The sequence below is a fragment of the Diadema antillarum genome, unplaced genomic scaffold, assembly GCF_040938485.1.
Source record: "Diadema antillarum isolate AM-2024a unplaced genomic scaffold, OU_Dant_1.0 scf00000071, whole genome shotgun sequence".
NCBI lineage: Eukaryota > Metazoa > Echinodermata > Echinoidea > Diadematoida > Diadematidae > Diadema > Diadema antillarum.
Window position 1 is genome coordinate 4,043,021 of NW_027270960.1, and position 25,926 is coordinate 4,068,946.

Here is a 25,926-nt window from a genome sequence, read left to right on the forward strand (position 1 = left end):
TACATTATCATGATTTTGTCCAGAATTTGAAGAATATTTTCATAAATAAAAGTTGAAATGCATCTTCATAAAAAGACGATTTCGATGTATTACGAGCAGATTCCAAATGGTGGAAGGTGTTTTTCCAGCTTTTCTGTGAATTACAGTGTATGTTTCACTGGTATTTTTTTTTTTCAATCTTAATTTTCTATTCAATTTGTAAGCAATTTTTATTTTCTTTATTTACTGTATTTTTGTATGTAACTTTGTATGAAGTTTTGAGTTGTTTATATGTAGAGTCCCTTTGTGAACAAGTTTTTTAACCCGTTTAGGACAGGCTGATTTCACTGCAACACGCATTTCCCATAGACACTTGCCAGACTATACTTGGGACTCTTCCTCAACAGATTAACTGAAATGGCTACGGCCTGTGAAAATAAAACAGAATGAATGAATAAATAATGCTAGAATGTGATAACTATTGAGTGCCAGAGTGTGATGTCATTGTTTTTTTGAATATCACCAATGAAAACTCATTCTGAACAACCTCACTTGGCCAGAATATTATATGTATATTCTGTGAACACATTGTCCCCCACTATGCTCACGCCTGGTACCAACCCAAGCTATGAGAAAAGACTGTGACATCATCAGTTTTCATAGTTCCCTGTGGGTTATTCAAATTCAAGAAATTCTTCTGTTATGAAGTTTTTATGCAACTGATTGACAAATTACCCTACATCAACGTAAAATTGCCGTACATTGACATAAATAAGCACTGAATTGATCAGTGTTGATTTCTTTAATCATGACTACTACTAAAACACTTATCAATTTAGTGCTTATTTACGTCGATGTACAATTTGTCACTCAGTTGCATAAAAACCTCTTGACAGAAGAATTTCATGAATTTGAATAATTACGCAGTACACGCTGCATGCTATAAGGATTAAAACCAACACTTGCTGTCGGATGGGAGCTCAGTGGTCTAGTGGAGATGACGCCTGTCTGGAGATCAGGAGGTCATACAGTAGGTTCGAATCCTGCTCCAGTAGTACGCCCATGATTTCTTTTATCATGGCTACTACTAAAACTCTGATCAATTCAGTACTCATTTATGTCGATGTAGGACAATTTGTCAATCAGTTGCACCCAGTGGGTTACCCCACTGATTTTGACCCTTCTCACACCCTGGGTAACCATTCTACTCCCTTTCCTCCCTGCTCATAGAGTGGTAAGAAGAGTGGTAAGGCTATTCTAGTGAAGGACATCCTGGCCAAGCTGTCCCAGGCACAGTTCACCATGGAGGAGCTGAGCAAGCGACCGCTGCCCGAGGGAGTCGACCCCATGAAGCTGGAGACCTACCTCTCAAAGGAAGAATTCAAGGTTGGTAGCGAGGACAAATTGTTCCTGGCCGCCACTGACCGGTCTCTTTTCTACTCAAGGCAGTCTAGTGATCTTGAATGAGAAGTACAGAGTTACTCATAAACTGTGTTTGTCTTGTTCAATATCAGTTGTTTGCTTGCTGTCTGATTCTTGTCAAAGCATTTATTGCCCAATTTTCGTCTAGCTTTATACTGCTTGAGCTGCCTTGAGCAGTCAAATTGGACTGTAGGTAACAAAAATTAGATGCAACGAGAGTCAGAAATCCAAAAATATCTTCTGCAAAGCAAGAAATGTTCATGGCATGAAATTTTCGCAAATTTATAGTGTAGACAAGAACTTTCATATGCATTTTAATTCTGTGAATCTTTTCAAATTCATTTGTGATTTTACAGTACTGTAAACAATCCTTTTGCATATAGATATTTTCCCGAATGGCAGTTTATCAAATAATTTTATAAGTTGTTAATATTTCCCACTTATCATCACATTAATTGCAACAACAACAAAAAAAGAAGAACAGAATGTTGTACAAAAAGTACAACAATACAACAAAAGTGTGACTTTCAATGAACAAAAAAATTGTTAAAACATTGTTTGAAGTGAGATCAAAACTCTCTCTCTCTCTCAAAATAACAAACAAACAAACAAAAAATACTTGTTTTCCAAGAAATTTGAGCCAGCAGCCCAAGAGCAGTTAGTTGTTATTTGATATTGCAAGGCTAGTGTGCTGGCCTGGGACAGTGTATGTGGGGCAAATTTTGTCATCGTTTCCGCACGTTGTTATTACGTTACAATCGGCAATATACTTGTGAAGTTATAACCACCCAGAAAATTTGAACATTTCCAGCAGATGTTATGTCTTATGCTTTTTTTTTTCCAGGCAATGTTTAATTTATGTATAGTTCTTTGCTTGATGCACTAGTAAAGTCCATTCCATTTTTGTTTCACGTTTTCTTTTTTTTTCCTTCTCCAGATGGTGCTGAAGATGACCAAAGAGGAGTTCTACCAACTCCCGGCATGGAAACAAAAGAACCTCAAGAAAACTAATGGACTCTTCTAAAGAGAAAAGAGAAACTCTAAACAGTCACAGAACAGACTGTTAGAGAAAAAAACAAACAAACAAATAAGCAAAAAATGTTCTGTGTTCATCTGCAATCTTGGGATTGTTTGAAAGATGGAGAGGAGGTCAGGTATACCGCTAATCTCTGGTGGATGGACAAGCAGATGTGATGAAAAGAAAGGAAAGAAGTGTCATTGGTGACGTTATTGAAAGGCTGAAATCGAGAAGAACAAAGTGACTTGCTGTTCCCTGGCCTGAGGGTTGACCCGAAGCGAAAGAGACTGAAATTAAAGGCTAATGGCATTATTGGAGAATTATGATAATAATATTATTTTTTAGAGCGTATTGCTACGTTACCTGAATGCTATCATTGCTCATGAGCTGGTTCTCGAAAGGTACTGTCGTCTGTATTCAGTAGTTGGATCAGGTGCAGGTGATGAGATCCACGTTTTGCCCTTTGACATACACTCACATGCATTCATTATTGACATATCTGTAGCGTATTCTTAAGACGTAATACATTATGTTAAAGACATGCCAAGCATTATTACCTTATGCTATACACTTGTGGGAATCTCAGATACACTATCAGTGATTTTGCCTTAATTGTAGGATCGTCAAATTATTTGATGGTTGTGTATGCAGTCCTCAGGTAATGCACATGTAGCAAGCTTGGTGGTTTTGTTCCTTTGCCAACATCTGAGTTTGTTCAGTGGATGCCTTTAACCAGCCATCCTTTGAGGAAGCATATGAAATGTTTGTGCTACACGTAGTATGAGTCTACGGCTCAACTCACGGCTGTGACCGATTTTGTCTTCCGTTACACTGTCAGTGAAACTGAAATACTTCCATTTGCTCTTCTTTCTTTAAAGTCTTTTGTTAACAGCACGCACGCATTCTCTTATCAACTGCCTCGAGCAATAATGTATATGTATAACTTCAGCACCAAACAAAGATTATCATTTTTGGCATGTGTGCCAGCTCTGATTTCACCTTGGTTCGAGGGCAATGAATCTTGAAAGTTTGAATTGATTTCAGGTGTACGACATTGACAGAGATATAATTATATTCCGCACTCTTCATCACACTTTTTATGAAAGCTATATTTAAATACATCACAGAGGGTTTTTTTTTTTTTTTCTTAATGTATTCTACCATGAACAGACAATATTTGGGTACAGTAAACGCACATTTATACACTTTAGCATCTTTCAGAAGTAACAAGTTATTGTTTTCATCATGATAAGAAGAGAGTGGCATTCTATTAACACTTTGATGCATTGAAATGAGTTATATTTGTTCTATCATCTGAATGTCTGCAAGTCACATTGGGTTAGCAAGGAGCAGAATGCAAACATGAACTATGACTATTGCCAGCCACTATGGGAAAATGATCAAGACAGCAAAATTATATGTAAACAGATGCAATGTAGTTTTAGAAGGGATTAGAATGAAATGCATATGTACTGATCACTACCAAAGTCAACAACATTAATTTCATCTTCAAAGTTGTCTTGTGTTCATATTACTGTTTAAGTTTCTTCGACCATTATTTTTGCTGCACTCTATGGGTACATGGGAAAATTCTAAACTGATGTTTACTGCCACAACACAGGTCCCTCCAGATTTGTAAAGTTTATTTCCACTGGCAATTGAATTCTGCAATGAATTGTGTATGGCAATGGTGATGAGGAGGTGTGTGATGTGTTAAGCTGCTGCACGGATACCTAGTATGATGCCATCCACCATGAATCATCATGGATGAGATGAATGGGCACATTATGTGCACCATCTTCACTGCTGAAGGACTCTCGGAGCGATTGACACGAATGTTGAGCATATCACTTCTCTGTTGTGGTTGTGTGTAATAGAATCTAACGTTAATAGAATCTAACATTCAAAAAGTGAGATGTCCAACACCTTGTGTATGTAACAGAATGACAGAGAATATGATCCAAGGACAAACAAACAAACACACACACACAAAAAACAAAAACAGAAACAGATTATATTCTAATGTATGTGAAGATGATGACACCTTTTTTCCTCCGGAGTGTGTCAATGAAGAGTGTACATAGCAGACACGCGGCTTTTTACAGCAACCATGTAATGTGATGCCATTGCTGCGAGCAGTAGTAATGAAACCACAGATATATTCTTGTGTAGATGTGACCAGAGTCATGTGCATGAGTGGTTGCTATTTTTTTTTAAATATATATTATTCAGAGTCTTCTGGTAATTATATTTCATTGCAATGAAATGCTAAGCAATCATCCTGTTAGAAAATGAGATATGTGTACTTACATGAAAGAAGTATATATATTTAACAGTTATACCTTTATCTTGTTGATGCAGTAGGAAATGAAAGCCAGATACTGTTCAGGCTTTGGTACACACACAAAAAAGAGGATAAATGAATAGAGATAGTTTGGTGGAGGTGTTTTTATATATATACCGACTGTACAAACAACTTTTCTGTGTGTTCTGCCTGATTGAAAACAAAGGAAATGTTATATTGTTACCAAAAGTGCAATCTTGTGGGAATAGGTGCTTTTGTCATCATACAAGAACAAAAACATGAAAAAAAGGAGTGTGAATAAAGCTGTTTTTGTTGTTTTTTAAACCAATGGTAGTCACAATCAGCAAACTCATTGTTGTGAGTTCATTTCAGTAGGAGTTTCCTGGTTTCATTTTCATTTCCCCTTTAGGTTCATAAAAATATGATGGTGTTCTTCCTGTTTGTTTTTCTTTTCTTTTCGTTTCTTTTCTTTCTTTCTTTTTCTCTCTCTCTGTAGTTACTTTGTAACATTTTCTTTAAATGATTGAACCATCTGCTCAATTTCCATAAATTATAGTATCAGATGCTGTACTTCAATATGCCTTGATACCAAAGGATACTGCTTTTGCCAATGACGCATTTTGGAAGATGAGAACCTGCCATTGCATATTTGATAGCAGAGATCGAGACCGACAGAAACCTCAGTTGAATGGCAGTGTTCGTGTGGTATATCAACTCCCCAGTGTTTGTCTGGCAAAAGAATTTGGTGATGAGTTCCTTAATTAGTGTAGCTTCGTCTTTGGAAGTATACATCATAGCGTGTAGCAAATGAAGTGATGATTAATTGAAGCAAAGATCAATAGGACTGTTAAAGGAAGATTTTTCTCTCTTCTTTTTTTTTTTGTTTTTTTTTTTTGTGATAACAATGGCTAGTAATGATGTGTGAGCCACAAATATGTGTTTTTCCTTCCTTCGTGCTAGCTAATCTTGTGACAAATTGTTGACAAAAAGAGAACATACAGAAGAAAGTTAATTATGTGCTGTTTCAAATATATACTGGATTTTTTTTAACAATGGCAGAATTTCACACCAAAGTAGAGTTTTACAGCCTTCCAGAATTCTGATTTGGATTCAATAAACTGTGCAGTTTAAGACTATTAATATACCACAACAGCCAAGACTAGCAAATGTGTACACTCGTTGTAGTGTACAGATTAGTGATAATAATCATTTTCTAGTGATCGAGTTTGTCACTGCCATAAATAGATAGCATTGTATTTTGAGTGAAAAAAAAAACTTAAGATAACTTAAGATACACTCTTGGAATTGGACGGAGAATCATGTTGCTATTTATTGAAACGAAGTAGTCCATATTTATTTTCTGATTCAGCTATACAATATTTATTTCCAATGCCCAAATATTTATATCCCTCTGTAGAAGCTAGCGTATTAAACGCAGTGCAACAAATACTTATATTTTGTAGTGGTGAGATGAAAGCTTCATTAGCTGTTGGTTTGTGAATGACAGGCAATTTGTCTGAAGAATCTGCAACTCCATTCAATAACCTAATTTGATGATTACGTTATGATTTGGCGAAATTAAGCAATTCTTCGATATTATGCAACTCGATGAAATAATTATGTTTTATAATTAATGATTTTCTGTAATGCCTTGGTGGAGCTTGAATAACACTTGTGTATAATCATCTTGTTGCATAGTGTAACATATTCACATCTTGTATCTCGTTCTAGTTTCCTGTAGAGGAAGGTTGAAAAAAAGTGAAACGGGAATATAACTGTATTTACCAAGCAATTGTTTGTATTTTCTGGATTTTTTCTTATATTCTTTGGTCAACGACGATAGCATTTTTAGGGCTTCTTATTGTATAGCGTTGTCTTTTTTCTTCAATAAAATTCTAGAAACTGTCGTTGAGTTGTCACCGCTATGGAATCAATTTAGTCATTATTTGTGTGTTTCTTTCATCTAGGGATGACCATTATATGCATCCACCAGGGCCCCATTTCATAACAAGTTGATATGATAGCAACTCTTGCTGGAATGGTAATTGTCATAGTAACAACAAGAATCCAGCTTCCTGATTGGCTGTTGCTATGGGAAGTTGCCATTCCAGCAAGAGTTGCTATCATATCAACTTGTATGAAATGGGGCCAAGATGTAATCATGATACAGTGCTCATGTGTTTCTGTCTGTTTGTGAGTGAGTGTGTGTGTGCGTGTGTATGTGTGTGCATGAGTATATATTATGGTGAAGTTTGTTCGAATTCAATTCATGTTTTTTGGTTATTTTTTAAATGGAGGTTAACAATTATCATTTTAAAAATGTATTGTGGTTGCGTGTATTGCCCAAAATTCAAACTTTCAGCTTTCCTTTCCATGTAATATAACTGCCCATACTGAGGCCAATTGGCCAACCATTCGCCAATACACACACAAACACACAAAAGTCGGACACGTGTTTTTCACTATAATGCCAATTAAAAAAAAATATTTCAGACGACTTTTGGTGTAGAAGTCAAACAAATCATCGTAAAAAGTGTGTTTTTTTTTTCATTTAGTGAAACCAACTATGCTTTGCTCATTTACCTGTAATTACAACACAGAAAAAAAAATGAAATTATGGATAGACAGGAAAATAAACAGTAGAATCAAACCACAGTAACAAACACAACACCAACACGCGATGAGATTCTCCAGTAGAATTGATCCACACTTCAATTCAATTCATGGTTTGATTGCATGGTTTCATAGAATACATTGGTACATACAATGCATGCCTAGTTGAACAGGGGTCTCGTCATGTGAAAGTGCGATCCACATTAGGATTGAGTTTGTGTTCGATTGGAGACAAATTCAAGGAGAATTTCGCACCAGTTAAAAGTTAGTCTGAAAATAATCTGTACAACTTTATAAGCACAACAATGAAACTTTTAATAAAAATCAGACAAGAAATAAATAGGGTAGTAAAAAAAGTTTTTTTTTTAAAGTTTTCCAACAGTTGATAAAGCTATGCAAGAGTAATTATGGGTCACATCACACTTTAAACCAACACAATAGGGTCCTCCTATGACCTCTGCTAATTTTGTATACCCTGTAAACAGTGTCCTCAGAGAGTGGGCATATGCCATAAATCTGCGCTACGTTTCATCTGTCCCATGCGAGTACACGCATATTAAAAATCTGCCCCCAAAACAAAAGCTCCACATTCCACGGAGCTCCCTTGAACTACTGGCAATTCATGAAACAAGCAAAGCAAAAACAAAGCAAAACAAATCAAGTTGAATAAACCGAACTATACATAAGACCCTCGACAAGAATAAAAATCATATCAAGTGAAGTTCCCATAGGTATCACTCAAAATAATCATTGTCGTTTTCTGCTAGAAAGTGGTCGACAAAGTTCGGTGGGCACACTCCAGTCTATTGTACCCCGTCGATGTACTAGAGCAAAATTGTTCTTTTCTGGATCACTTTTGTCAATCAGGCACATGTTCAGGTGATTGCACGTCCCACTTTTTCACTTGGTACTATGGAGGACTAGAATTCGATGTCCGCTTTGGAGTTTTACTGTTCCTGAAGCTTCCTCTGGATTTTTACTCCATCTATTTGAGTGGATTACATGTACAAACGAGTTGCGTTGTGCCTGCTCTCTCTACTGTCACACGCATATGATTTATTGAATTCAATTCACAAGCTTCATTGGTTAAGAACTTTGCTGATGATTTCGTGAAATCGTTTTTGACAGGGGCTCGAGTTATCAGGAGAACAGTGACATAATTAAAGCATTTTCAAGTACACATCAGTACCATATGTTTCAAGCTGGTTTGTAGAGTTCACAGGAATATGGCAGCAAAACATTCCATCAAGAATAAGTTTTAGACAAATACACAGAACCAACAAGCAAACTGGACATGTTTCCTAACACGATCTTTGTAGCGTTTCCGCTACTGGTGTTCATCATTTACAATCTTTTTAAAAGGGCGCGAAAGTGGGTCAGATTCTACCGCCGCGTCAGCTACATACGCCGCCACTTCCCAGGGCCGACGCCCCACTGGTTTTGGGGAAACGCGCTGGACAAGCCCGGTCTCTTCGACCCCGGTTTAGAATGGCATCTGCGCGCGGCTTCCAAATATCGCCGAGTGCTGGTGTTCTGGGGTCTCTGGCACCCTTGCGTCATCCTCAACCACCCGGACACTCTGCGGGAGATACTCAAGAGCACCACGGCCTCCGTCAAGGTAATTTGCATCCTAATAATCCTGTGATTGTTTGTTTATTTGTTTGTGTGTGTGTTTGTTTGTTTGCTTGTTTGTTTGTTTGTTTGTTTGTTTGTTGTTTTTGTGTGTTTGTTTCTTTGTTTGTTTCTATTCTTGTATTAGCTGATGTTGTTGAGTTTGGATTTGTTTGTTTTTTTTTCCCACTTGGATATTTATTATTCTACATCATTATTCATCTGAACACATAATACATCATAATACATCAAATAAAATACTTTGAAAAACAGACAATGAAAATATCGTGACTCAGACAGTCATATCGTACATATCAAGAGAACAGGTGTTTAAACAAACACCATTTTTTTCTGAAACACTTCCAACTTATGATTATTTCTCGCAATATTTATTTTTTTTTGGGGGGGGGGGATGGAGAGGCAATTTCATAAATGTTTGCGTTTGTGAAATCTAAAAAGAACAAACCAAAACAAAGTTATAGTTATGGCTAAAATAAGGATATGTCTTCTGTCTCCACTTCCCTCCCCCTCAAAAAAGAAAACAAATCCAAGAATAAAAAACAGAAGAGAAACAACAAAAACAACAAAAGAAAACAAATCCAAGAAACTCACTTGCCGTGGACGCAATAACTTATACCAACTTGATTTTAGATATGAAGTTATGTGAAAATTCATTTTCTTTGGTTAATATTTATGGGCCAAATACAGACTCCCCGGGGTTTTATGAAAATATTCAGAAGCTTATATTTAAAAGAGAAAATTCGTTAGTTATACTTTGTGGAGATTGGAATTTGGTACAAAATTTTGATCTGGACACATATAATTATGTACGGTTAAATAACCCTAGAGCAAAGAAGAAAGTGGATGAAATGAAATGTGATTTGGAGTTGGTAGATCCGTGGAGAATACAACATTCTACAGAGAAACAGTTTACATGGCGTCAAAATAATCCTTTGAAATTAGCTAGATTAGATTTTTATTTGATATCTAAGAAAGCATTAACATTGGTTGATAAGGTAGATATAATGTCAGGTTTTAGGACGGATCATTCTTTGATTACATTAAGTTTGAATTTAGGATATTGTAGGGGGCCGAGTTATTGGAAATTTAATAATACATTATTGAAAGATGATGTGTATATTGAAAAGATAAAAGAATTGATTACACAAACAGTTAAATTTTATGCGATAAATGATATTTCTTATGATTGTAGAGATTGTCAATTTGTTATTACTGATCAATTATTTTTTGATACATTATTAATGTTGATAAGAGGTGAAACAATAAGTTATATGAGTTATAAGAAAAAATTGGAAAAGAATAAGGAAAAGCAATTAGAAAAAGATATAATTGAGTTGGAAGGATTGTTGTTAATACAACAAGATGAAGAATTTATTTTAGAGGAATTAAAAGAAAAGAGAGAATGTTTGGATAAAATTAGACAGGAAAAAGTGAATAGTATATGTTTTAGATCGAAAATTAAATGGATGGAATTTGGTGAAAAGCCTTCAACATATTTTTTGAATTTGGAAAAGAGTAATGTTATAGATAAGCAAATTTTACAATTGGTGGATAAAAATGGAAAGATATTAAATCAGCAACAGGAAATATTAGAGGAAGTAGCAAATTTTTATAGTTTATTATATAAGAAGCAAAATATTGAAGATATGGATTTACAAGAAATTTTAGAAGGTCAAGATATTCCAAGGTTAAACGAAGCACTTAGATTGTCTTTAGAAGGCCCTTTGCAAATAGAAGAATTGGATCAAATGTTGAAAAATATGAAAAATAATAAGTCACCTGGAATGGATGGATTTACTGTAGAATTTTTTAGAGTATTTTGGGAAGATTTGAGGTTTTTAGTGTTGAGATCATTGAATTATGCATATACAGAGGAAAATATGTCTTTTTCTCAAAAATTGGGTGTTTTAACTTTGATTCCTAAAGAAGATAAAGATAAGTATTATTTGAAAAATTGGCGACCAATTTCTTTGTTGAATGTAGTTTATAAATTAGCATCGGGATGTATTGCGAATCGAATTAAGAAGGTTTTGTCTTTTGTGATAAGTGAAAACCAGAAAGGGTTTTTATCAGGTAGATTTATTGGAGAGAATATTCGCCGTTTATATGATTTGATTTTGTATACAGATGTCAAAGATATTCCAGCATTATTATTATTGATTGATTTTGAAAAAGCTTTCGATTCAATCTCTCATGAGTTTATAACAAAAGTGATGTCATTTTTCAATTTCGGTCCCTCAATAATTTCTTGGATAAATATTTTATATGCTGATGCTTTTTCGTCTGCTCAGATTAATGGTTTTTTTACTGAGAGATTTAAGATAGAAAGAGGTTGCAGGCAAGGCGACCCTCTTTCTCCATATATATTTTTGTTGTGCAGTGAAATATTAAATTTGATGATTTCTGGACCTAATTCATTTGAAGGGATAAAAATAGATAATATGTTTCATAGAATAGTTCAATATGCGGATGATACACTGTTGACATTAAATGGTACAGAGAAGGATTTATTTATAGCAATGAATATTGTAGATAGATTTGCAAATATATCTGGTTTAAAAATCAATGAAAATAAAACAAAAGTAATATGGATAGGGAAATGTAAGAATAAAGAAGATAGAATGTTGCCTGAAAGGAATTTTCATTGGGTGTATGAAGGAGGTTTTAAGTATCTGGGTATACATTTTTTTGTTGATTTAGAGAGAACTGTTCAGTATAATTATTATGACAAAATGGAAGTGATTAGGAAACAAATGAACTCTTGGCGTAAACGCTCTTTAACAGTGCTTGGTAGAATTGTAGTTATTAAGTCATTGTTGTTATCAAAATTGAATTATTTGTTTTTGTCTTTGCCAAGTCCTAAAGGTAATTTTTTGAATGAGATAAATGATATGTTTTATAGTTTTATATGGGAAAGGAAGCCGGATAAAATAAACAGAATTCAAATGTCTCAGACATACGCACAAGGTGGAGTGAAAATGATAAATATTTACACACAGGTTACAGCACTGAAAATATCATGGATTAGGCGATTGTTATTTACAACGGATAAATGGTCAGAAAAATTATTGAGTATATTTTTACCCCGTACCCATCAGTTAGACATGAGTCTCGGAAATGATTTTTTCTTTGAACAAGCCTCACATACGTGTAATCCCTTTTGGAAAGAAGTATTCACAGCTTACGGCGAATTACTTTCGGTTTATTGTAATAATTTTCAGTGTCAACCTTTGTGGAAAAATAATAAGATTACTATAGGAAATGCGTCGGTTTTTAAACGAAAGTGGTATCAAAAAGGAATTCGTTTTGTTAATGATTTGTTAGATGAAGAAGGAAATGTATTATCATTTACTGCCTTTAAGAGGAAATATGATGTTGACGTTAATTTTTTAGATTATTTTGGAATATGTCATGCGGTTAAAAAAGCAGGTTGTGATAGAAGTATGAATAATATGGAAAAGTTTTGTCAACCAATTATACCTGATATTTTACAGTTGGTTATAAAACATTCTAAAGGATGTTCACATATTTATGCTGTTTTGTTAAAGAATAGAAATAATGTATATCAATGTAAAGGATTTTTAAGATGGCGACAATTGATACAACTTGAAGAAAAGAAATGGCAATCTTTTTCGTTGGCCCCGTTTAAGAGCACGGAAGATGTTAGTTTACGATGGTTTCAGTTTAAAATAGTTCATAGAATTTTATATACAAATAAGATGTTGAATAGAATTGGATTGGTTGAAAGAAGTGAATGTTCATTCTGTAATGTGAATGTTGAGACTTTAATACATTTTTTTAGTGAGTGTCAATATGTTGATAGATTGTGGGTTGAAGTAAGAGAATGGATTAATATTAACACGGGGTTAGAAATAACATTTACGACGGAAAATAAATTATTTGGTTTTGGGGGTATTAACAATTCGGCATTGAATTGTATTGCCATGCTTGTGAGATATGAAATTTATGTTTGTAAAATAAGAAAAATAATACCTCGTTTTGATTTATGTAAATATAGTATAAGGGAATATTACGATAGAGAGAAATTTATCGCAAGAAATAATCATAAGTTGCAAGTGTTTCAGAAAAAATGGTGTCTTTTTAGACACCTTTTTTCTTGATGTATATTGTATTGAATTCGAAAAAAAAAGCATGATGTTATTTGAAATATGTTGTAATATGTGTATAGATGAAAGAGAATAATAAATATCCCAGTGAGGGGAAAAAAAATAAAAAAAAAAACTTGATGCCTATGTAAATGACACTGTTATGGGTTTTGTTTGTGATTCCCCTATTTCTCTCTATATTTCTAGTTGAAAGTCAAGCAATCTAAATAAACTGATGTCCATTAACTTTTCAAGACGAATTTTTCAAACATCCGTCTAATTTTTGTAATGAATTTCCCCCGCCATGGGTCCTTTAATTCCAGCTTAATTATATCGGTAGTACATCGATCAATATCCATCTATTCTTTAAGTGTCAAATTTTCCTGAAATTTGGACAAAGTGATGAAAAGTTTCATGGAGTAATGCCCCTATATGTTAAGCCCTTTTAGCTCTTTTTATTTAATCATATCTCCAACGTTTTTCAATAGAGTGTCTACCTGTCCATCTTTTTTTGTTGTTGTTGTTGTTGTTGTTGTTGTTTCCAAGCTTCCAGATGTAAAAATGCACATAATACGACTAATCAAAACTTACACAAAAATCAAGTAGAGTTGTACCGTCCAAATCTAACATGAAAATGTAACTGTCGCATCGCAATAATAATCAATGACTTATACAGTTCTAATCGGATCAGATCAGATCAATCATATCAAAATATATCAAATCAGGTACACTGTATGGAGTTTACGAAATCTTTAGAACTGGAATGGTTCAAAATATCCAGACCAGCGGAAGAGTGGACACCATGTGATAGCTATTCGATTTCAGCGGTTATACAAAGCAGGGCACACAGCAGTCTGTTTTGCAGTGCTTGAATAAATTTTGCATCTTTAGAATGCGGTTTGCCACAACAATCTTCGAGGTATCACTTTCTTGGGAAAAACGTTCTTGAAGTTTGAATGAAATTACACGCACGGCGTTGTTTGATGAAGCTGTTTCCGTCTTTGTATTTCAAAGTGTGACTGATCTAGTTCGTATTTCTCAAATTCCTCCCACTATTTCCGCCCATCTAGAGTATGTTTTGTACAGAATTTCGGCACGATGTCCAAGTTGATTGATACATGACATTCTACGTAAAAGCTGACCAACAAAATGGTGGAAATTTCGGGTGCACACTCACGAGTCATGCAGCCAAAGAGTCATACTGCCCACGAGTAAATGTGTATACCTCACGAGTCATACAGCCCACGAGCTAGACACTGAGTGAACAAATAAGGCTCACCAGCTTGACAGCAACAAAATAGATCCACGAGCTATACGTTCCACGAGCGAGACACTAGGAAAATATTAAGGCACCCTAGCTCTACACGAGGTCAGAAAACGCCCGCGCCTTGGAAATACATCACGGGGATTACGTACCGAGCACGACGTGGACCTTTTACGCCGAGTTTGTGGACCTTTTTTGCCTATTGTCGAGCTCCTGGTAGTGTTTAGCTGTCTGTTGGTGTCTAGCTCGTGGGCTATATTGACTCGTCACTGGGTTGTGTGCTCATGTGTGTGTATAACTAAAGGGGTACTAGGTGTAACTCGTGAACTTTTTTTTTTTGCAGTAACTAGACTCTTGGGTTTATAGCTCGTGGGATGACCCAGAAATGTCTTATTCATCCGGACAAACAGGATTTCGCAGCGTCACATAGGCGTTTTCACATCAGCCCGATGTATGTTTCGAAATAGCGCGCTATTTTGCTGACTATTTTCTGCGAAAAATATCTCGAGCTTGGATTTTATCAGGCTGATGTGAAAACGCCTTTCATTCACCATTATAGTGAACTCGATCGTAACCACATATTTTACCTACGCAAATCGGTAGAGGCGATGATTTCGTCAGTCTATAAGTCTCCACTTTTACGTTATGGTTTTGGTATTGGTTGATGAAATAATATAAACACACACACACACATACGCACACGTACACACACACGCACATTATTTAATGTTCATTCTCATATGATACTCATGTACCTGCTTCTGTGTTTTGTGATTTTTAGTCTGTAGGCTACCAGCTGTTCAGCGATTGGCTAGGTCAAGGATTAGCCTGCAGTGATGGCGCCCTTTGGAGGCGACACCGCCGTCTCATCACACCGTCATTCCACTTCAACTCCCTCAAGAGATACGTACCTATTGTAAACAAGGTCGGTTTTAAAGGCACTATTCACCATTTGCAAATGATATAAAAAACCAGCTTTAATGCTTCAAAATATCTCTAAGATGTGAGTCAGGGATAGAAACAACCTATGTAAAAATATCAATCAATATAATCAATGTTAAGTATTGTTAAATATACAAAATGTGAACGATAGTTGTAATAAAGATGTTTCTAGAAGACTACTGAGTATATTAAACTGTCTACAGTTATGGTTTATTGAGAAAAAAATAGTGATGTCTCCTTATGTTTAGGCTTAATTGCGAAATTTTATATGCTAGGGTATTTCTGATACACCTGACCTACACATAAGCATCAAATGCGATATCTCGAACGTTTTTTTTAATTGCTGCTCCCTATGGTAAACTGTACCTTTAAGTTCTAAAACCAACTGAAAAACACGGACGTACACTTTCCTTCAAACATATCCTCAATTTCGGCACGTTCCTCTGCAATTCCTAGATCCATTTTGCAACATGTGTCACGTTTGTTATTTTACTAAATTCAGTAAAAAAATCAAAATAACCTCAAGAAGATTATAATTTGTTTAACTTGGCCTTCAATGATTGATTGCCGTTATTTTATATGTACAGCACTGTTTCACTTTGTCCTTTTCTTTTGTGCATGAAGTCCATATTTTGCACAAGTTGCGCCTTGAGCATTTAATTATTAGATGAGCTTGGCGCCTTGTGAATTCCTTTCTTTATTAGTTGTTATCGTGACTAAGAACAGCAAATGAAAAAAAAAGGAAAATAATTTATATTTCTCCGGGTGAGGACTTTACTAAGGGTGTTGAAGGATACATTATAATCACGAATTTAGATACCGGTATCTCTACTCTTTGCCCTTCAAAGAGAAGTGTCACATTTTCAGCATTTTTAGAAGGAGGTTAAACAAAGTGTGTATAAGGTATGGTCTTTCTAATCGGGATGGGGGGGGGGGTATTTTTTGCTTTGTCTGAGGAAAATGCCCATACATAGGTATTTTCTGAATTATACGTTTTGCTGGTTGTTTTGGTCGATGTGTGGTTTATGGAGTCCTTATTCGCGAGGTGTGGGTAGACGTTTGTCAATAACCACCTCTACCCTCGGAAGACGTCTGTGACATTTTGGAGGGGTGAGAAGGGGTATACGCTTATTCGTTATTGACTCCACTGTTGAGAATAGTTCTTGCTACCATGGTGATAAACGTTGATTAATGGTATTTCTTCCCCATATTGCCACAAAGCTTTTAAAATATTACCCAGATTATGTCCTCGACTGTCGTTTGGTCTTATAATCTGAATTGAATTTCTAAGTGTATAATTTTTGAAAGCAAGAGAATATTAATCAGAGAGGTGAAGGTTGAGGTGAGAATTTTCGTCAATTTTTCTCCCTCTTTAAATGAAATTTGTAAGAGCGCAACTGCAGATCTGTAATTTGACAATCATGTCGGAAAAAAGGACAGCGACACTACCACCATTCTTATTTAATATCATAAGTGTTGTCATGATAGCATGAACTTTCAGTTTCATAAAATTTTTACAACGTCGTGATTCTACAGAATGATGATTAAAATGTATGATTATGTAGGATCTAAACTGCATCTGCAAACAGTCTTACCTGATGTGGAGATGGTGAAAATGTTGACTACGATGATTCTAACCAAATATGCAATGCTCACGGTTACATATTCCAAAGATACATAGTCCCTGCGTTCACATTGCCAGGTTACGACTACCCTTCTGGGCAGACTGTCAATCATCGCTGATTCGGACACGCCCCTAGAAACACATCACGTGATGACGCAATGCTCGGCTGACGCCATTCTCCAGACTGCGTTTTCATACGAGAGCCGCTGCCAGGAGCGAGAGTCGCCGATCCTAGCAGCGACAAGAACGCTAACCGACATCGGTACTAGCAGGTACTTAAAGGAGAGGGAAGATTTACCCTCACACCATTTATCTCAATAATTGTCGTCGTCATGAGGTCCTCAATTCAATTTCTTCTCGATCTTCCGCCTTTTCTTTCCCGTCTTTTTCTTTTTATATGCTGCTATTTCACTCATCAACCCTTCCTCTCTCCTTCTCTCTGTCTTTATCCCATCAACAGTTTTTGGGGTATGTTTCTATGTCCCTCCTACCCCTACCTTCATTTTTTCTCTTAATTGTTTTCTTCAATACATTCAAGTTGGGTGTGCGATGAAAATATTTTATTTCAGGTCACAATATTTTCCTTGAGTACAATGTTGTACTGATTTTGTGTAATCATGTACACTCAAATGCATACTTGCAGTTGTATTCTTGTTAGAAATAAAATTTATATATGAAGTGAAAAATTCAAATACAAGAAAAACAGGTCGCGGTTGACGTTTCCAGATTTTCAGCATAATCATCACTTTACACCTACTCGCATCAGGGTATTCTTTTCTCAAGTTTAAAGTTTGAAGAGCATGTTCAATATCAAACAGAAGAACATAAATCTGTAATCAATTATTTAAAATCAACATGGCATTCAGTTTAATAAACGCCGAGAACAGATGCTTCCTGACATTTCATTTTTTATTTCCGTTGCTATGCCATTATCCCCAAACCTTCCTTACATGCTTTCTTTCTTTTCACTTTGGTCCATCCTTCCATGTTTCACGTTCTTCATTCATCTTAATCACTGCTTGAAACACTAGAAGAATTCTCCATACTTCCATGCCTCACATTATATGCCTCATATATATATATATATATATATATATATATATATATATATATATATATATTGTCTACGTGACCCCCTCCCAAACCCTCACAAACTTAGAGAGATACAAGAAAAGAAGAAACACAAAAGAATTCTGATTTCGCTGCGAAATGGAATATGATATTTTAAGTAACGTGCATTCCCGCACATTTTCGACTAACCGCGTCGAGGCCACAGGTCTAAACGTAAAATCAGGTCTAATGCGTCGTCTGTTATGCATTAACATGGCGAGAAAATGCGATTACAGCTCATACAATTATCATATTTTATCACGCAAACCGATCTGAAGAATAGCGAGCCATATAGATGTAATATTTAAATCCGATAATGGTAAGAGACTCCATACCCCTTTCCTTTTTTTCAATCTACGTTATTAAAGAAGCGAAATTGACGTACAATAAACATGATAAAATGCAAAACTCTGAAAAGTTGATGATATGAATATTGGACACTATCCGCACTTTGCTCCGCAACCCAAGTAATCGTGATAATAGAAATGAAAGGCCGTGAAGACAAGGAGGAGAGATAGAATACGGGAGAGACTTTTTGAGGAGGTAATGGATGCTGGTGGTACGGAAGCCATGCCGGGAAATAGAGACAATTTAAGAACGATAGTGTGCGAGTGAGGTGAAACATACCAATATCATGGCCTTAGCCACTTAAGGTCCAGTGCTCGAGCGTGAGGAGAGAGTGGGTAAGAGAAGGAGAGAGAGACTAGTGGGGAGATCCTCGCTATTTAATGTAACGAATATATTGAGAAAGGCAGAGAAAAAAAAAAAACACTTTCCATTTTGAGAACCAGTAAACATAAACAGTAGTCCTGTATTACTGACAGTGTTCTCATAAGACGTCTTAAAGGTGCAAACTAAAACATAAGAAAGGATTGCATAAATCAAAATTTAAAATGAGATTGAATTATAAAACGAAGAGATATATTTAATGTTTACAGCACGCGAATTAGAACTGGACACCACGGGTAATATGGTCAAACAATTCAAATCATATTAGCAAGCAATGTCATGGAAAATATGACTTGGATTTTCAAGAAGTTTTGCTTCTTTGAATTATACTTAAAGTATAACTTAATTCAGAAAGGATTCTAAAGACCAGCACGGATGTTTTCAGAGCCTTTACCATGTTTACATGTGATGTTGCCTTGTATCCTATCAAAAGGTCTAAGAGATGGAGAAACGGTTTGAACCAAAAGATCAAAGAATTACAGTGTGGGACTGGATAAGCGGAAAAGATATATTGACAGTACTGACGAATCATGCTTTTACTCTTTTTATCTTATTACCAGAAAACACCTGACAGGTAATGCGCAATGGCTACGGAGATTTCCGAATCTGGTATAAAATAGATTAACGAAGGATGAAAATGAGCCAAGCACGTGATATTGGATGTGCGTAATATAACTCTGTAATCCGTACTCACTCTGCAGCAATGGTATTTTCATTCAGGAGACTGCAGGTGTAATTCCTTTGTAACAAGAAAATTATTCGAATATCTTGTGAAATTCTTCTAGTAGGATATTTATGAAATATTATCAATGATTCTCTTTGTTTGCGGCATAAAAAAATGAAAGCGATCGTACGTAAACATATGAACTTGCTTGTTCTTAGTGTATTTATTTCTTCATGCCATACACTAATCATCCGGTATAAGTATATTCTTTAATTGATTTATTTATTAATTCATTCATTTATATATTTATTTGTCTATCTATTCATTTATTTATTTATTTATTTATTCATCTATCTATCTATCTATTCGTTCATTCATTCGTTCATTTATTTTTTGGTCTGGTTATCTCCGCTCTGTAACAGGATGCTGAACCCAATCATGGCGTGTTATAGCATATTCCGGCTCTCTCCCGTCTACGGTACTTGGAAAGAAGCTGTACACAAAGTAAACGGTCTCGGAGAGAGGCTAATCCGAGAAAGAAGAGCAAAACTGATGGAATCGGAGGAGAAAACGGTATAGAATGGCCTTCTGTCTCTATCCAGTCGTTTTCTATCTCGTGGCGTAACACCGTTATTATGAACTGTAAACAATGGACGACAAAATGAATCAGTTATACCTACCTTCCAAAAGATATCGACGACAAAAACAACACTAACACTAACAACAACAACAACAACAACAACAACAACAACAACAACAACAACAAAGACAACTCAGATCTTTCTAAACCTGCTTCCCCCACCCCCCCCCCCCCGTTTCCTCTCTTCTTCTTTCCATACCTGAAAACATTTTAAAAAAAAGGAAAAAAATGGATGTTCGTGAATACATCACAAATGTATTTCGGACAATACCAAAATAAGTACACATACATTGTTACGAACATACACAGACAATACAATACAAAGATTTAATTTTGTGTATTATTTTTATTGTTGGTCATAGTGAGCATTGACATGGGATAAAAATTCCAGAAGTTGTCTATCAGATATTAATGGAAGTTGCGAAAACATTTTTTTTTTCTTCGTTTATGGTAATTACTACTTCTTGAATCTGTTCTTCAGCACAGATCACACTGACAATATTACCTCTTTTCATACTGTATAAGATGTTTAATACAGTGCAATACATGCATACACATGGATCTGTGCTTACATGGGTATATCAATATGTCAGGAGGAATAGGAAACTAGTGCGTCTGTATCACCCTTGTTTTGTAAATTGATAGGGACCATAGCTTGCTCATGGATGATATTCTCGTCTCCTCAATCCTACCATTCTCTCTTCATCCCCAGGGTGTGGCCACCGACACGAGGGAGATGGATTTCCTGGACTCATTGCTCCTGGCTAGAGATGCCTTCGGCGACGGCTTGTCAGATGCGGAGATTCGAGATGAGGTATACAGATAGTGATGCTTCTCTCTCCTCCCATTCTTCCTCTTCTTCTCCATCTTTTTCTTCTCCTTCTTCCCTCTCCTCGTCTTCTTCTTTTTCTTCTTCCTCCTCTTCTTTCCTTCCTTTTCTTCTTCTTGTTCTGCTGCTTCTTAGTCCTCTTCTTTCTTCTTTCTTCTTCTTCCTCCTCCTCCTCTTCTTTTTCTTCCTTTTCTTCTTCTTCTTCTTCTTCTGCTTCTTCTTCTTCCTCCTCTTCTATCTTCTTCTTCTTCTTCTTCTTCTCCTTCTCTTTCCCTCCTCCTCCTCCTTTTCTTCTTCCTCCTCTCTTCTTCTTCTTCTTCTCATTCCTCCTCTTCTCTTCTTCTTATTCTTCGTCGTCTTCCGCCTCTTCTTTTTCTTCTTGTTATTCTTCGTCCTCCTCTTCCTCTCCTTCTCCCTCTTCTTCTTCTTCTTCTTCTTCTTCTTCTTCTTCTTCTCCATCTCCTCCTTCCTCCTCATCCCATTCTTCTTATCGTTCCTCATTCTCTTCCGCTTTCTCTTTTTCTGTTCTCCATACTTCTCTTTCTCCATTTCCTCCCTCTCCAAAGCCATTCCTAAACTCCTTTCTCTCCTTGTCATTTTCCTTTTATTCCACTCTTGCCTTCCTTCCCTTCTTCTCCCCCTTTCCTTTCTCCGTCTAATTTTTTTACTTTCCTTTTCTTTTTTTGCTTTCCTTTCTTGCCACATCTCCTATCATCCACATCCTCCTCATCTGCCTCCATCTCTCAGTAATCGTCCTCTCCGCCCCCCCCCCCCCCGCTTCCTTTTTCTGTCTTGTCATCTGTCAAACATTGGGAGGCCACGGCTGATCACTAATGTATCAAAAAATGCTCTTGGATAAAAAATAAACAAACAAACACGCGCAGAAATCAACACATCGTTATGCGCACATACACAACGTACAGTGTAATAGGCACACCCATGCAAATGTTCACTGAAACAATGCCAAAAGGTATATGAATTTCATTTTAGTGGAAATTGAATCCGGAAAAGAGAAATTGCGACATTTGAGTTGGTTGCTTTACACTTGGCTTACCCATCCAAGGTGTGATGGGCACCTGCGTGTTAAAGTGACTAACAGATACGCCTTCTTCTTTTTTCTTTTTTCTTTTTTGATCTTTTTTTTTATGCCACGTTACATTATCCCGTTTAAAAATCACACAAAACATTTCCCTTCCGGGGTTAGCATTTTATTCCTGATGATAAACGCTTTATGCTCTTCGTTCCCGCGAGCAGACACTGTCAAGTAAGCTCTTCATACAGTGATATGTTATAGGCTGCCAATCCATGTTCCACATGGGATTCGTGAACGATTGATGATATCTCCCCCGTTTTAAAGCACCTCTAGAGGGACGTATACCTCTGCTTCATCAATGTCTGCATCTGACAGTGTGAGATTTCACGGAAGATAGATGACAACGAAACGAACATGCAGGTACATCCCCCATAGCTGCATCGCAGTAACAGAAACGGTGGCGCATTGCGTCTCAAAATCTAAGACGATTTGGGCGTTCCTGTCGATCGATTTCATATCGAGAAGGTTGACATGATTGCAAGAGGGACTTTATAGTCGACACGACCCCGCCCATAATTTATGATTATAGTAAATAGGCAGGCAACATCGCCAACGCCAGCGGTCGGGGCGCGGTCCTTTTTGTAAAAATATTCCGAGGTGTATAAATGTGAGTGTATGTGATCCCTCTGAAGTGTGTATACAAATGTCGTATAGCGCTGAGCGTCTTTACACAGTTTCTGCTTCGAGACTGATATTAATTAAATGGATCCGCAGTCGAAAGAGCCGTATAGCCAGCCTTTCGGATATTTTTTCACTGTGAGTTCGTTTATAGCCCAGAGAGAGAGACACAACATGGTTGTGTAGACGACTGCTCCGGGTTGATTTACAGGTAAAAATAGTTAAATCAATCTGCAGCCCAGACGTAGTTTAAGAGGGCAACATCATACCATAACCTTTTCAAGGTTAACCTTTTAAAGAAATCAGTTCACCTTCTGAAATGAAGGGATGATGACTTCAGCCTGCATGCTTGCGCTCAAAGTTGTAGGGCACTGACCCAACGTTTAGAAGTGCTCTCTATGACAATAATGTATTATGTGGGCCTACTTGGGTGACAATATAGTTCATCCGTGCCAAAGAAAGATATATGGACAAGGCCAGGGATATATCAAACTTCATATTTCTCCATCATAATTATTGTTTGTCATGTTTTAGTGTTCAGTTTAAGAACTTTCCAATGACTTACATGCTTCTTATACAAAATGTTTCATTTCAAACATAGCAATACCCGCACGTACAGCCGCCGTATGTTCATGGAGTTGAATACGTACTGTACAATGTAGTATACTTCCCGTGTGTTATCACATTAATGAAGGTGCATTATTTCTTCTTTCTATCTTCTCAGTCGAAGAAAGCGTTCCCTTATGCAACCTTGATGCAAAGTACGTGGTTGCTTATTATGTCATGATATATCCTCGATCTTCCGCCGATCCCGATCCCACCCCGTTTCTCCCATCCCCTTCCACGTAATTCCACCTTATATTGTTACCCTCGCTCCTCGGCTTTTGCGTTCGTTCCCTTGACACACCGCTCAACCCGGTCATTGCCACCGACGATCCGCTCATTCTCTACGTCAATGCCATATTTGATGGGCTGGCGCTGAGTGGGTTAATCTGACGGATTGTATTCCCTTCTTTCCTCCATTAACCGCGCAGGTCAATACGTTCATCTTCGCCGGTCTGGACACCACATCCAGCGCTGTCACGTGGTTGCTGCTGGACATGGCCAAGTACCCCGAACACCAGGCGCAGGTTCAGGCTGAGGTTGATGACGTCATGGCAGGAAAGGAGTCAGAGTACATAAGTGGGTGAGCGTTCGACATATCGGAAACGTAATTTCTGCAGTCTGATGCTTTTTCGATATTTCTGCCTTTGATGTATCCCTCCAACCCATTTACGAATATAGCATATTTTTTGAATGCAAGACAGAGGTAGGTACGGTGTTATTCTATGCAACTTCGATAAAACTTGAAAATGCATTTTCATCTACTTCTGATGGCTCCAATTTACTTGCCAGCTGATTAAAGAGAGAGAGAGATAGACAGACAGACAGACAGACAGACAGACAGACAGACAGACAGACAAACAGAAAGTGACAGGGAGATAGAAATACAGGGGAGAGAGAAACACGTGCTTAGACACGCAATTAAATGAACATATACATATCATTACATGACGTGTGTGTCCCCTTTGTCTGCGTGTGTGCACATTATTTAATATGACGCAGTTGATTTTATGTCTAACAATTTTGCTTTTCGTCGAGCGGAAGAAAACAACCAAAAAAGCAAAGGAAAAAAAAAGGAAAAGGAAAGAACATAAAGAAGCGATCACTTGCAGTAACAAGTAAGGCAGTGAACGATTCAGTAGCATCGCTTTTCCAAGATTTCTGACAAAACTGTTTTGACTGTCAAGGTTTTGTGCTTTCATGTGTATTTGTATTTTCCTGAAATACTTTATGCTCTCTAATCATATCAATTCACAATTCAGGGCTTGATTTGCGATGATTCAATTACATGAACGAATAACTACCGAATATTTCAAAGGATAACTTTGTTCTGGCATTCCTATAATAATATGCAGGAATTGCGTTTTCTCTTTGTCAGTTTGATGTATACCATTTGATGTAATGCATAAACGTTTTTGTCTTGTTATTGATTTGTTTAAACAAATAAGGGTGTGTAACATGGACAACACGAGGAAAAATACGTACATAATTTTAAGCTCAAAATGCCTGTCGTGTTCAAATCTAAGCCTATAATGGTAGCTACTGTTGACCATAGCTATTATGAGCTTTTTCCTGCCCTTTTTATGTATCCTATATAGTCATGCCATTGAGTTCATTGTAACTGATGCTATACTGTCCAAGCCTATCGTAGCGATGTTGTTTCAAAGCGTTAAAAATTCATGTCCAAAACCACCGCACTCACAGGCTCAGGAACCGATGAATTTCCCAAGAGTTTCAGATGGCCACTTATAAAACTCACCTGTGACATCTATCGCTTCCCTTGTCAATAAATCATGCTGAAATTTTGAAGTTTGGGCCTCTTGCTTTATTCTTTTTTTCTTTTTTTTTGGCCTTTCAGGGAAGACCTCCAGAAGTTCAAGTTTCTTCAAATGTGCATGCGAGAGTCGCTTCGTCTGCATGCCGTCTTCATGCCCGCGAGAACGCTGCTGGAGCCGCTCACCGTGGACGGCCTGACCATCCCGCCGCGGACCAGCGTCATGCTCAACTTCTACCAGCTCCATCACAACCCGGACGTGTGGGGCGATGATCACATGGTATTCCAGCCTGAGCGCTTTGCGCGCGAACGCGTGGAAGCGCGCGATCCCTTCGCGTTCGTGCCCTTCTCGGCCGGGCCGCACAACTGCATCGGCCAGCAGTTTGCCATGCAGGAGATCCAGATTGTTGTCGCCAGAGTGCTCAGGCATTTCAGCGTCAGCCTCGTACGCGAGTCGCCGCCCGTTTTCAGCGTCGTGGGCAAACCGAAGGATGACGTCATTCTATCGATTAAGCGCAGGGAAAGTGCACCTGCTAGCAACTTGTAGGTTGGTGGGGTCCGCTTCAGTATAGTAAAGCTATGCAAGCAAACATGACCACAATTGTCTGTGGTGCTTGGCCGACCCTTGAAGATCATACATGCATCATACCCTTGACATGCATAATATGCTATACATTACTATATATTATATGGGTTAGTCAAATACCGGTTAGTGATTGGCTAAACACAGTCACGTGATAGAGGCACATGGGTTATGTTCGCCCATGGGCAGAACATTTTTGTAATGTTCTCCCATGGGAAAACATTTTCACGTAACAAATGGTAAACGATACCAGTGATTGAACGATCCTTTTTTTTTTTTTTTCACGCAATCGATAGGATAAATCTGCCTATTCCATACAATGTGAAAAAGCAGATTTGACTAACCCATATAATATAACAGATGATGACTTTTGTTGTC

At 37.0% G+C, this 25,926-nt stretch overlaps 2 protein-coding genes across 2 annotated transcripts in view; both read left to right on the plus strand.

The window, feature by feature from the left end:
- LOC139717024 (uncharacterized) overlaps positions 1-6,654 on the plus strand; it is a 325,336-nt gene extending 318,682 nt beyond the window's left edge. Inside the window, exons 36-37 of the mRNA XM_071628540.1 lie at positions 1,210-1,365; positions 2,339-6,654. Coding sequence (XP_071484641.1) covers positions 1,210-1,365; positions 2,339-2,425 — 243 coding nt within the window. The 3' untranslated portion in view covers positions 2,426-6,654. The remainder of the gene's footprint in view (positions 1-1,209; positions 1,366-2,338) is intronic.
- A 1,977-nt stretch (positions 6,655-8,631) lies between these two features.
- Positions 8,632-25,512, plus strand: LOC139716986 (cytochrome P450 4F6-like). Its single transcript, XM_071628504.1, has 7 exons — positions 8,632-8,955; positions 15,121-15,264; positions 16,984-17,177; positions 19,831-19,981; positions 20,761-20,862; positions 23,623-23,774; positions 25,050-25,512. Exons 1-7 carry the CDS (start codon positions 8,632-8,634, stop codon positions 25,510-25,512), a joined length of 1,530 nt encoding a protein of 509 aa, XP_071484605.1.
- The last annotated feature ends 414 nt before the right edge of the window (positions 25,513-25,926 follow it).